This window comes from Xyrauchen texanus, chromosome 5 (assembly GCF_025860055.1).
Source record: "Xyrauchen texanus isolate HMW12.3.18 chromosome 5, RBS_HiC_50CHRs, whole genome shotgun sequence".
NCBI lineage: Eukaryota > Metazoa > Chordata > Actinopteri > Cypriniformes > Catostomidae > Xyrauchen > Xyrauchen texanus.
In genome coordinates, this window is record NC_068280.1 from 1,554,672 (window position 1) to 1,566,869 (window position 12,198).

General features: G+C 41.7%; 1 protein-coding gene across 1 annotated transcript; it reads right to left on the reverse strand.

Annotated features, from left to right (window-relative positions):
- Positions 1–464: 464 nt before the first annotated feature.
- Positions 465–11,927, reverse strand: LOC127643810 (meteorin-like protein). The gene is made up of 4 exons (XM_052126704.1): positions 11,359–11,927; positions 7,375–7,766; positions 3,076–3,135; positions 465–2,551 (listed from the first exon to the last, which is right to left on the reverse strand). Exons 1-4 carry the CDS (start codon positions 11,514–11,516, stop codon positions 2,232–2,234), a joined length of 930 nt encoding a protein of 309 aa, XP_051982664.1. The 5' UTR covers positions 11,517–11,927; the 3' UTR covers positions 465–2,231.
- Positions 11,928–12,198: the final 271 nt, after the last annotated feature.

The window sequence follows — 12,198 nt, forward strand, 5'->3', positions numbered from 1 at the left end:
TAAGGAAGAATGATCCAAGAATCCTTCTGAATGTTGTGCAGGTTTAATCCGCAGATACCGGAAACACTTGATTGAGGTTATTGCTGCCAAATGAGGATTAACCAGTTATTAAATCAAGGGTGAACTTACTTTAACACTTAATTTTCCACAGCACTGTTAATGTTTAATGGGATGTGTTCAATAAAGACATTTACAAGTTTATAATAGTTTGTGTGTTGTTATCTTAAGCACATTGTGTTCGTCTGTACTTGTGATGAAGATGAGATAACATTTTATGACCAATTAATGCAGAAAACCAGCTAATTCCAAAGGGTTCACATAATTTTTCTTGCCACTTTATCCTGTTCGCTGCATTCTCCAAAATAATTTGCACTCTCAAAAACTGGTGGGAATAAAAGAGTGCGGGAATTAACTCTTCAAACTGTTGTTTCACCATGATATTAGTTGACCAGGAAGACAAAACTGACCGATGAAAGCAGTTTGTGCTAATGTTTCCTATAGCACCCCTTGTGGCCATGCTGAGAACACAATGCATACTTGCATTAAATTGAACATGAATCGCTAGAAGCATTTCTAAAATATAAATATGTCACAATGTTTCCATTAAGAATGTTTAATTCCTCAGAAATTGGAATCTCATTTTGATGCAACAGAACAATACAACTCATACACAAATACAACATATACACAAAATGCACATGTACAAACTTACCCTTAAACACACCGTTCAAGAACTCAGTCAGAAGAATTGACCGCTCTAACTATAAACAAAGCTTTTCACAAAAGCACCGCAACCTCCTCCTGCACATACGCGTGCAGGCAAGAGTTGACAGATACACACAAGTGTTACAACAAACTTCCTCAGTATCACTTTGAGAGGTGAGAAATCAGACAACAAGAACAAACAAAGACACTTCTGTAACCAAGGAGAACAACTTCAGAGAGGGCCTATCAGTGTTTATCTCACACTTGAGATCCGACCACTCCATCTGAAGCACTTTACTAGGCCTCGGACAGGAAGGGTATTTGTTTTCTGAAATAGTTTTGCGTTCCTTCACAATTATTTTGGGTTCCTTTGCAATAGCTTTATTCGTCCCTAAATGTAATGAGCAGTTTTACTACAGTAACCATATTTAATCAATGATATTCATAGTAAAACCCAAGTGTGCTGCACAAGCCCTCAAAAGTGAAGCCAAAACGTCTCGATCGCCCCCCGGTAGCTGGTCCTAGTATAGGTCATAAACCCCGCCTCCCCATGTTATTCAACGGGACGTGAGACCAACTAAACAATTAAATTACACATCACATATCTTTTTTCCAAAGTTAGAAACGACAGTAAATGACAGAAACTATCACGTTGATGTCATTTCAAGTGTTTGTTTTCAAAATAAGTTTGTTTTTAGTTATTTGATGCTATAAAAACGCTGCTGTGACATCATGATTGACAGGTTCTCTGAGCGAAGTAGTCACTGAAGCACCAACTGACTTTTTTTTGGGATCTTTGGAGGACTGAGGAGATTGGAGCTTTAAATTTAATATCTAAATTTCTATAATTAATTATTTCACACCGTCATAAGTCAAAGTGTCAAAAGGGGCGTGTGCTTGCGATTGATTCGGCGAGAGTGAGGGCGGGGACTTGATTTCGCGGCTTTACTTCCTGCTCACTACTGCGCAGGTCTGGTCCCGAAATCGCAACTGCGCAGACTCAAGTCCCAAGATGTCAGCGCCATATCGGGACACTGGCGGCTTCAGTTCTCACCAATGGAAAAGAGCGAAGGGGCATCGGCCATCTTTTTTACAGTCTATGATAAAACCATAGTAATAATACATTTAAACCAAAACTATGGTAATAAAAATCACCAAACAAAAAAAAAAACATGGTTTCCACCAAAAAAACATGCCCTTATGAAAATTAACCAGGTTTTACTATAGTAAAACTGAAGTAACCATCTTTATTTATTTTGCAGATTGATTATGATTAGTTTTGTTTTGCGAGGGAACCCAAAATAATTTTAATAATTTGAGTTTTCAATTGGGAATTGGGTTATAATTGTCATGAAATGTTCTCTCTTTTCATTATGGGGTAAAGTACGTTCTAGTCATGCGTTTCTGAGATTCACCAGTTCTGAAGTCGGACCACTTTAAGTGAGGAAGCAAACCGGTCCCTGACGGGTTCACCCAAAATCTCCATTTGTCTCTGGCATTGTGTTTGCAGCTCTGTGCAAGCGTTCTCAGTCTGTGTCTATATGGCAGGGGTTTGTTCCTGAGTCCAGAGCCGACCGATAGAGTTTGATGAAGTCTTTATAATGTGGAGCACATTCTAGCCATGCTTCTCCGAATCTCACCGCTCCTGTGAAAAGAAACTCGCTCTGTCCCGCCCGCGGGCCGCACACCTGGGGAATCTTCATGCGACCCGTCCAGCGGCCGCGCCCCCCACCGCCAGACACAAACAAGTGACTCTTCTGACGATACACGCGACTCAATGACACCACCGCCGATGCCCGATCTTCATCATGCTCCTCCTCAACGCTCTGAATACTGCCGCGCACCGCTAGGAGAAAAACAGAAAGAGATATTATAAATATCAAAGATTTGTGTATTCTGAAGAGATGTTTCACAACAACATTCGCCCGTATGTATTTTAAAGGGATAGTTCACCCAAAAATTGGGAGTCTGAACATTCTGCTTTAGGGCTGCAACTAATGACTATTTTGATAATCTAACGATTATTAGAACGATTATTCAGCTTGTGCCCTGACATAAAAGGTTGCATTAAACGTGTTTACTAACAATAAAGTTCTTCACGATAAGAAACACACAGTGAGACATGTATTATGATTCAATAAGTTGTGAGCAATCACGTTACAGTCTGGCTGCATTAAGTGTGTGCGCTCCAGTGTCCCGGGACAGAGTGTGCATCAGCTGCTGCACACGTTGACTAATCATTTCAGCCCTATTCTGCTTAACATCTCCTTTTGTGTTGCACTGAATGGTCGTACGGCTTTGGAACAACACGAGGGTTATGTAATGAATATTCGAATAATAAGGTTAGAAGGAGGTAACAAAAGATCTTACCAAAGTCACTGGTGCAGAGAGCCATTAACACCTCTTGATCAGTGCAGGGCCGGCATGCAGCTGAAACAAACACATGTGTTACTTCAGATTGAGAATTCAGCTTTCATAGATTTACAAATGGCCACAGGGAAATGTAGATATCATCAAAACCAGCTCTTAAGTAAAGAAATCCAGTGCTTAACCAATTCTCTGCTGTACTACTTCACAAAGGCTGCTCTGAAAATAGCCCTGTATTAAATATTTCTCGGGCACGTCTGGATTGTGTTGCATCACACCCAACAGACTCCAGCTGTGTCTCGGCATAGAGCCGCTGTGATCTGTGACTTTTGCCCTCTGACCCCCGCTTGGGCGACGTTATCATAATTTTCCTCCCCCACGAGCAACCCTGCAAGTGTTGAGAGTGAGTTTGAACCACGCTAAAGCAAGTTACAACATGCAGGGATTCAAAATAGAAAAATGTCTATCAAAAATCTATTACTTTTACGCTGTTTTGTGAATAGGTTATTATTACGATAAAAACAAGATAGGTAAAGTTGGTCAAGAAGAACTTTGATGTTGCCATGACAAAGTCTGAAAGAGAGAGAGAGAGAGAGAGAGAGAGAGCGAGTGCAACTTAAAACAGATAAAAGCCTTTTGGGTCATTCCAGGTCAACTCAGCCGGAGCTCCCCAGCTCAAAATGTGGTGATGAACGACATAAATGAAGTTGAAATCAAACTAAATGCCATGGATATTCCACAGTAATCCACTATTTTGGGGGGATGGCAATTTTCACCTCTGATTTTGGAGTAAAACCACTGATCAAAAAATTATTATTTTATTTTTACACTTACCTTATCAAGTATTGATATGCAATCACTTTGATTAATTGATAGGCACATCATGCAAATACTTACAATTGTAATCGATTGACTAGTAAAAGTACTGTTTATTTTGCATACCGCTGCTCATCTTTTAGTTTGTCTTTCGTTCCTACCTCCATTGGAAATTGTAATCTTGCACTTCTAATGTTACTGTCTTTCTTTAAGATGAACAGCTTTTGTTGAAACATTTCTTCATTGTAAGTGACTTTGGATGAAAGCATCTGCTAAATTAGCAATATGTAAATTATTTCTCACCTGATCTAATACACAAAAGCACATTTAAATTCACACGCATGCACATTAACACACACATACACACACACACACACACACACACACACACACACACACACACACACACACACAGACACTCACACGCACACACACACACACACCCCAACAAAAACAACTCCAGAAGTGCTCTTTAAAGACTTTCATCACCCCCGCTTCTGAGCGGCTCATTACAGGGTGTGGTGAGGAGGACGTAACGGGAGGGGGGATGTGGCGGGACGCCTCCATCTCCTCTTACTGATGGCACACAGCTGAAGCCTCAAAATGAACTGTGTTAATTCATTATCACAGTTTACTGTCCTCAAACCTCTGATCAGCTGTTAGCAGGAGAAGTGAGGTGCTGAAACACTCTTCCAAATAAACACAAGGCACCAGTGTCAGCGGACGTTCAGCTAAAGCAGGCTGTGCATTCTGGACTGCAGTTGACGAAAGCGCCATTACAGTCATTAGAGGGCTTTAAAAGCTGAGCTATAATGTTACAAAGCATTTACAACCATTAACCACATAAGAGCTATTAAAATGCTGTTATTCTATGAGTCCTTCCGTGCAACTCACAAGAGCGAAGCACAATGAAATATATTTGAACATGTGCACTCGCTAAATAGAGACGGAATGTGTCAAATGCATAAAACAAGCATGTTTCTTTTCTTCTTTTTGGAATGTGCCGGAACACCGATTCGGATCTTACGGGCCCAATTTAACCCCTGGTCATATCGCGTATGTGCCAAATGCATTTGTATGGGCTCATGGTCAAAAGAGCAACCTTTAAAAAGGGTTAAAACGTTTTTTTGGGGCTTTTTTTTTTTTTCCACTGCACGGTACGACTAGACTCTGCTCGTTTTTAGGGGTTTTCCACTGTGGAGAGTTCCTGGTATCTGGTACTTTTTTAGTACCACCTCAGTCGAGGTTCCAAGCGAGCCGAGCCGATACTAAATGTGACGTAGAAATCCTGCAGATAACTGATTGGTCAGAGAGAATCGTCACTACCAGCGTCACAGGATTTCCGACACGGGACATCAACCCACTAGTTTTAAAGTTAGCAACAGCGATAGCAGTATCATTTGATCACTCGACTTTTGAATAGTAAAAAGAAATGACACAAAACCACGTCATGGTCAATAATCGAGGTGCAGACGTTCCTCTCTTTAGCGACGAACGAAATGACTTGAAACGAAAAAGTCTTTCAGGAAGTGTCTCAGCTGTTGGACCACCGGACCTCCAAACAGTGTAGGGAAAGGTTAAAACAAACTTAAAAGTGACTACAGAAACATCAAGGAAAAGTGGAAGTGGTTCGACCAAATGTACGCTATCTAAACCGGCAAGCAATGGGAGGGAGAGTGCGCTGGACTGGCGTTGATCCATGATGGAGGATGGGACATTTTGTTACGTTAACTCTATACTCTGCTTGAAAGCTTCACTTTATTTAGTTGAGCAGCTACTGGAAGCTTCTAAAACAACCAATTTAACTGTTACACGTGTGTAAAATCACCATCAACAACTGCTTCCTGCAGCACAATGAGCTAGTAGCTAACAGCTAGTGCTAGTGTTATTGTTTGGTCAGTTTGTGTCGCGTTTAAGATGATGTCACGGCAGTAGAGGCAGCGTAACTATGACGATCAGCCTATAATCCCACCCACGTTGAGGCGGCACTAAACTGCAGTGGAAAAGCAAGCTCAGAAAATTAAAGCGAGTCGAGTCGAACCATAACGTGCCGTGGAATAGTGCCATTTTTCTTTCAAAACCAAGTGCAGCACAAGGAATATCTAGGGATGGTGGGGTTGTTTCCCTAGCCCATGATCAAGTGGGACCAACCAGAGCAAAATTACATTACATTACATTTTTAAGTGGACAAATCCCAAAATGTGTAGGACCTGGTTTACTCGTCTTTAGCATCTCAAACGTAATGCACAAAACTCATTTTAATGCCAGGTGTAAATGGGGCCCCAGTCCACTTTCACTGTTTGGAAAATAAAAGATTTAGTTGCGAGTAGATGATGACAGAATTCAAATTTTCAATTAGACATCACTGTAGTAAATGTATTAAACTGGTTTCCTAGTGGTGACTGTTGAGAGGTCCCAAAATGTACAGTAGTGAATTTCAGGTTTTACAATTCTTGTCGGGACATTTGGTCTCCACAATGTAGGCTAAACCTGACCCACACACACACACTTTTCCTCACTCTAATCGCTGTAGACGAATCGGAGGAGGGTTGTCTGAGTTTGAGAGTGAGTGAGACCAACAGGTGAGGATCTCAGGATACCCCAAGACTTACATTTATAAATCTAAACCCTCACAGACAGCGTGACATGTCGGGAGGGAAGAACAAAGAGAAACAAATGAAAGAGAGGCTATATGTACACATACTATACAAATTAATCAGTAAGCAGTACAGCATTGAGTAGTAAGCTAGTCTTCCATATTTAGACAATTATATTACAAATCCTTCTTGAAACAATTAAGCTGCTCAAGTTCTATTTTGTCTTTATTAACACATCTCACCTTACCTACACAGCCATTAATACAACAGCATCTGTCATTTGAAACTAGCCAATGAGAGTCAACCAGAGACTGTTCGACCAATCGTACGCAGTGCCCATTGAACGGGCCTGTGATTGGCAGCTCTAGAGGCTGGTTGACCTGAGCGAGACCTCTTGATTAGGGTGTTTATTTTGTTCTGTCACAAAGAACATGGGGTTTGGTGGGCGCACAGGCGTGGGGCTGGTGTTTTTGTCTGTGTTTTAGGTTTTACGGGGTCAGTGTGGTCAGACATTTTACTACCTTTCTCAACTAGTCTTTCATATGAATGACGACCATTTGACAATGTTGTTATTCCACCCCCAGCCCTTCTCTCTAGCACTCTCTCTTTCTGTGGAACACACACATATTCCAGTATATGCTATAGCTGGGCAATATACATGTAGAATTTATACTGCATTGATTTTAATGTGCGTTTATGGTTATTAAATTTACTTTAGGGCCCACAGCACTAATATTTAAACATTGAGATACATATCGAATATCGCTAAAAGTTAGAATAGAATTATTTTGTCTACATCAAAAAAGGTCCACTCCATGTACATGACCTTAATGCATATCTTTGCAAATTCACGAACATAAGAACGTATAAAATCAGTCTCTCTGTGTACCTGTAGGCAAGTAGAGCTCGTCCTCTGGTGTCTCTGTTGATATCAGCTGATACTGAAACGCCGTGATTCTCTTGCTGATGTCCTGCAGAGTGGACGCCTCCACAAACAGCGCCCCCTCACGGAGACTAAAACAGCGCACACGACCGGCGGCCTGCTCTGCTTCGGACAGCAGCGGTCTCAGCTCTCCGGCTCGCTCCACGTACAGCAAGGCCCCCTGCGAGTCTGCCCGAGGTTTGATGCAGGCGTGGAGGTATCTGCCAGGCCTCGACTGCAGATTGGGCCTGAGGTTGATGATGATGGCTCCTGTAGGATAGAGCCACTCTAAGGAACCTTCAGCACAGCGCAGATATACCTGTTCTACATCCCGAGCATGAGACTCGTGCGTTAGACCACTGCAAGGAGAAAAAAATGGTAAATGGTCTGCACCTATATAGCGCCTTTTTAACCTTAACAGTATTCAAAGTGCTTTACACTGTGACTCATTCACCCATTCACACACACACATTCCTACACCAATGGCGGTAGAGCTGCCATGCAAGGTGCTAGCCTGCCATTAGGAGCAACTTGGGGTTCAGTGTCTTGCCCAAGGACACTTCGGCATGTGGAGTCGTGTGGGCCGGGAATCAAACCACCAATCCTGCGATTAGTAGCCGACCAGCGTTACCAACTGAGCTACAGCCGCACCTAAAGAAGACCGAGAGAGGTTAAAGCCCAAAGTATGCTTCGGTTTTGATGTGAATGCTAGGTGTCTGCGTACAGTTGAACACTAGTGTATCGGGAGCCATCTTGTACATGATAGCTGTGTAAACCTCACTACCCTAGCCTCAAGATGCACACTAGCGAATGATGCTAGAGGCTGTAGCCTTTAGCCTCCTCGACAGTGTGCCGACTGATGCTGGATCGAATCCCTCTCGGAGTGGGTTGAGCAGGACCGCTTACTTTAGCCTTTCAAAGTATACTAAATTTGACTGTGCGCGCATACACAGGGGGTTGACACATGCTCTACTCCATACCGCCACTCCCTATAAGCAGACTACGCAGTCTGCGTAGGGCACCAACTCCCTAGGGGGGCACCATCGTACCCTAGGAGGGCACCAGAAGTCCACCGGCTGCCTTTACTTGCACGTTATATGTTATTCAAAGACCCGAAAGCAGTTGCGGAACACGCAAACACCCCGTCCACCTGGAACTCTGCGTAGGGCATCAATTTGGCCAGTGGCAGCCCTGGCTCTGCTACTGCTGAGGTACTGGACTATTTCTCTTCAGGAGTTTAGAACCAGGAAGATATAATCACATCTTCTTCTAGCGCTTATTCCTTACCTCAAAGGCTCAGTTGTGAGTGCTGCCTCCTTGTGGACCCACTAATTAGTGCAAATAATTCCAGGCACATGTACATTCTGCTTATTTAGATTACGTGCAGTTAGAAGAATTGGGCCGCACATGATCAGTGCTGAAGAACTCTGCTGATGCTGAAATTTGCATCACGTGTCCTGTGTGCAGGCGCTTAGTCTTTGTGTCTGACCGAAGTATACTTTGGGCTTAAGTGTCTTATTCAAGGTTCTCCTTATGGGGCTCAAACTGGGGCTGGGGAGGCTTTTCCCCACTAGATTTCTTTGTGCCCCACAGAAACTTCAAACTCAACCAGCCCGGTAGCATGGCACAACAACCAAGCTCCCCCTTCCCTGGTCAATTGATGGAAAAAAAAATGAACAAAAGTTAAAGTGCCCCCCCAAATCGCTCATCCTAGTACTGGCCTTGACTCGAACCATCAACCTTCTGGATTCCAGCCCTGAGCTACACCACACCAAAAGAGGCAATTATGTAGCAAAAGCCTCTATGTCAACACAGAGGAATAAAATTGCTCGTATTCAAAGGAGACAGAAATCTGAGAGCTTAAAAGAACCATGACTAATTTGGATGTCCCATCCAGTGTTTTTTTCACTCTAGCTTATCCATTCCATTGACCTTTCCAGAAACTAACTCCATATCATCTCAAACCTCAGCTTTCTGTACAACGAGGACAGATCAGATGTTTAAAGATGTTTAAGATATTAGTAATCATCTATCTCATGAAAGGGGTTATTATCTTTTGAGCTCATAGGTGCTGCATGGACACAGATCAAAGCTAGATTGTTTTTCAAAAAAGACACACAAGCTGTCATCCAGATGTGATGTTTTCATTTCCCCCATGACAGCGCTTTAAAGTGGTTGTGGGTTGCTTATTTAGGAATGATTACAGTGTTTGTGCCTGTTTCAGCTGGATCCATGCCCACGAGTTTGCAGAAGCTTTAAGAAGTGTCCTCTTGTGCCATGCACTAAACAATTGAGGGCCAGAACTAATTGTGAATAATTTTTCAATTGAAAAACACTGATAAATTGTGTTTACAGAAGTCCCCATATGATATTTTTTGTTCCTTAAGGCAGGGTTTCTCAACCACTTGGTCGCCAGCCAAAAAAGGGTCGCGGATCATTGTCAACTGGGTCATGAGATCTTTTCTGTCATGAGTACAAATTGGCAATTAGAAGGAAAGATGTGAACATTTGCAATGTTTGGAGCAACATTAACCTCTATTGTCGAATTGCGTTGATTATTAGCTGTCCATTTACATTAATCCATCAATGCTAGGAATCGTTAATTTTGGACAAGGTCTCTTTATGTAGCATCGCATGCACTAGCTCTATGCACTACCGTGCTATAGTCTGAGCGCAATCCAATCTCTGGACAACATCATTTCAGAGCGGAAGTCCCAAGTAGGGTTGCCACGCGTCCCGTAAAATATGGGCTCGTCCTGTATAAAACTGGATCATCCCGTAGCTATTTAAAGATGAAGTTCATAATTATGCAATTAACAAACAGTTTGCAAATTTGGTTTTACTAACTCAGTGTAATAAATGAGATACGTTCATGATATTTTATGGTTCTTATTTTAATCGAGCAGCACAGACATTCTCCTAAATATTTTCTTTTGTGTTTGGCAGGACATGCGAGCGAGTGAATGTTGATTTAATTTTCAGAACTGGGTGAACTTTAAAGACTGCAGCTATAGGATTCATGGCATTGTAATTTAACGAATCGTTTTCATTGCTTTCCGTTACTGAAATCAGTGCCAAATGTCCTCCGGAGAAAAAGACCCCAATCCCACACGCCTGACCCTTGAATTCCCTCCATTTCATCCGGTTTGTTTGTAATTAACGTTATTAAGTCATTATCCTGGTCAATTAAGCCGTGGAGCGGTAATGGAGGCCAGATTCAGCGCGGTCTGGTTCAAAGACTTAAACGAAGGAGTTGAAAAGAAAAGTGCAAGTCAGCTCTTAAATCCAAAGTTAAACAGAGTAAATGAAGGATAAAGAAATGAGAAAGAGAGAGTAAACAGATGGAGCTGATCGTCACACTGCGCGCGGGAAATAAGTAGGCCTACAAGTGAAGACAAATGAACTGAGAAATCCGATTACTCGTACAGTCCGTTTTAATGCACTGGTTCAAAACCGATTACGTTAAGATTTTTAGTGTTTTAACATTTTTTTTTTTTTTTTAATATGTGAAATAAGTATTACACACGTTTTGCGGTTCGGTTTTGACTTGGACCGAATCATTAATAAATAATCGTATCGAAAGAACTATCGCGAATCGGGCGTGTTCCTTGTCCGGACCGTCCCCATCAACTTTAATAACGTTTATAGGCTAATGATAATCAAATACAGAGGAAAAAAAGACTAAACTCACCCAAATACACATTGCTCCTTATACAAACATGCAAGACGATTTAACTAACCGATGTAGAAAAAAAACAACTTTTTATAATAAGCAATAAATGAAATAATTGTAAACAGAATCACTACATTTAAACATATTTTATAACAATAATGTAACATATTATGATCATTCATTTTCATTTAGCTTTGCTTAAAAATGAACAATATAAAATTATAAAATAAGATGATAATTTTATATTTTTACTACACAAAACCTGTATAAAGTCTCACCTTCCTCTCCAGTTGCACTGGTCACTGGAGTATTGAGATCCACACAGCACAAAAGCTGATAAAAGTGTTATTAAAAACATCATCCAAACCCCCAAAATCTGCTCAACTCTTTCGAAATAGAATCCACTGAATGAGTTTAGACTACATGACCCATGCATAAAGAGGGGAGAGCTCAGAGACGAGAGTCCACAATGAAGCGCTCATGATCGGTGACTGTGAAATAAAGCAGATCCTGGAGAACACTTTGACCCACACACACACACACACACACACACACACACACACACACACACACACACACACACACACACACACACACACACACACACACACACACACACACACACACACACACACGACACGCCTCCGTCGACAATGCGATCAGCATGGCACCGTTTTTGCATGCTAATAAATCTTTAAAAATGCTTCAAGGTAAATCCATGATCCAGAAACTGCATTGGAAAACCCAAAATTCCTTGATGCATGAATACCGCTGTTCTCATCTGATTGAATGACTATCCTGGCAGAACTTGTAATGCGATATAAGGCTTCCTGTGTGTGTCTTGAGGTTGTCGTGCATATTTTTAGCTCTAATAACAGTCGGATCAGATGCTGCTGAGCGCAAACTGTTATTGCTGTGCACGCGCCTTGCGTCATACACGACACGAGTCACAAACTCAAGAAATACTTCAACAAGATGTACTTATATAAGACTATAGAAACTTAACCACGGCTTTACAAGAGATTGGGCCAAATCTGATTTCTATTTGAGATTTCTAGTTTGGTTCCTGCAGTAGAATTGCACACATCAGTTTGTTCAATGAAGAAAAAGATTCACTG

Coding starts and splice junctions, on each gene's coding strand:
- LOC127643810 (XM_052126704.1), bottom strand. CDS start 11,516: ATGCATGGGTCATGTAGTCTAAACTCATTCAGTGGATTCTATTTCGAA. Junction 7,767..11,358: donor CAGTGCAACTGGAGAGGAAG/GTGAGACTTTAT, acceptor TTCTCCTTGCAG/TGGTCTAACGCACGAGTCTC. Junction 3,136..7,374: donor CGAGCTCTACTTGCCTACAG/GTACACAGAGAG, acceptor TGTTTGTTTCAG/CTGCATGCCGGCCCTGCACT.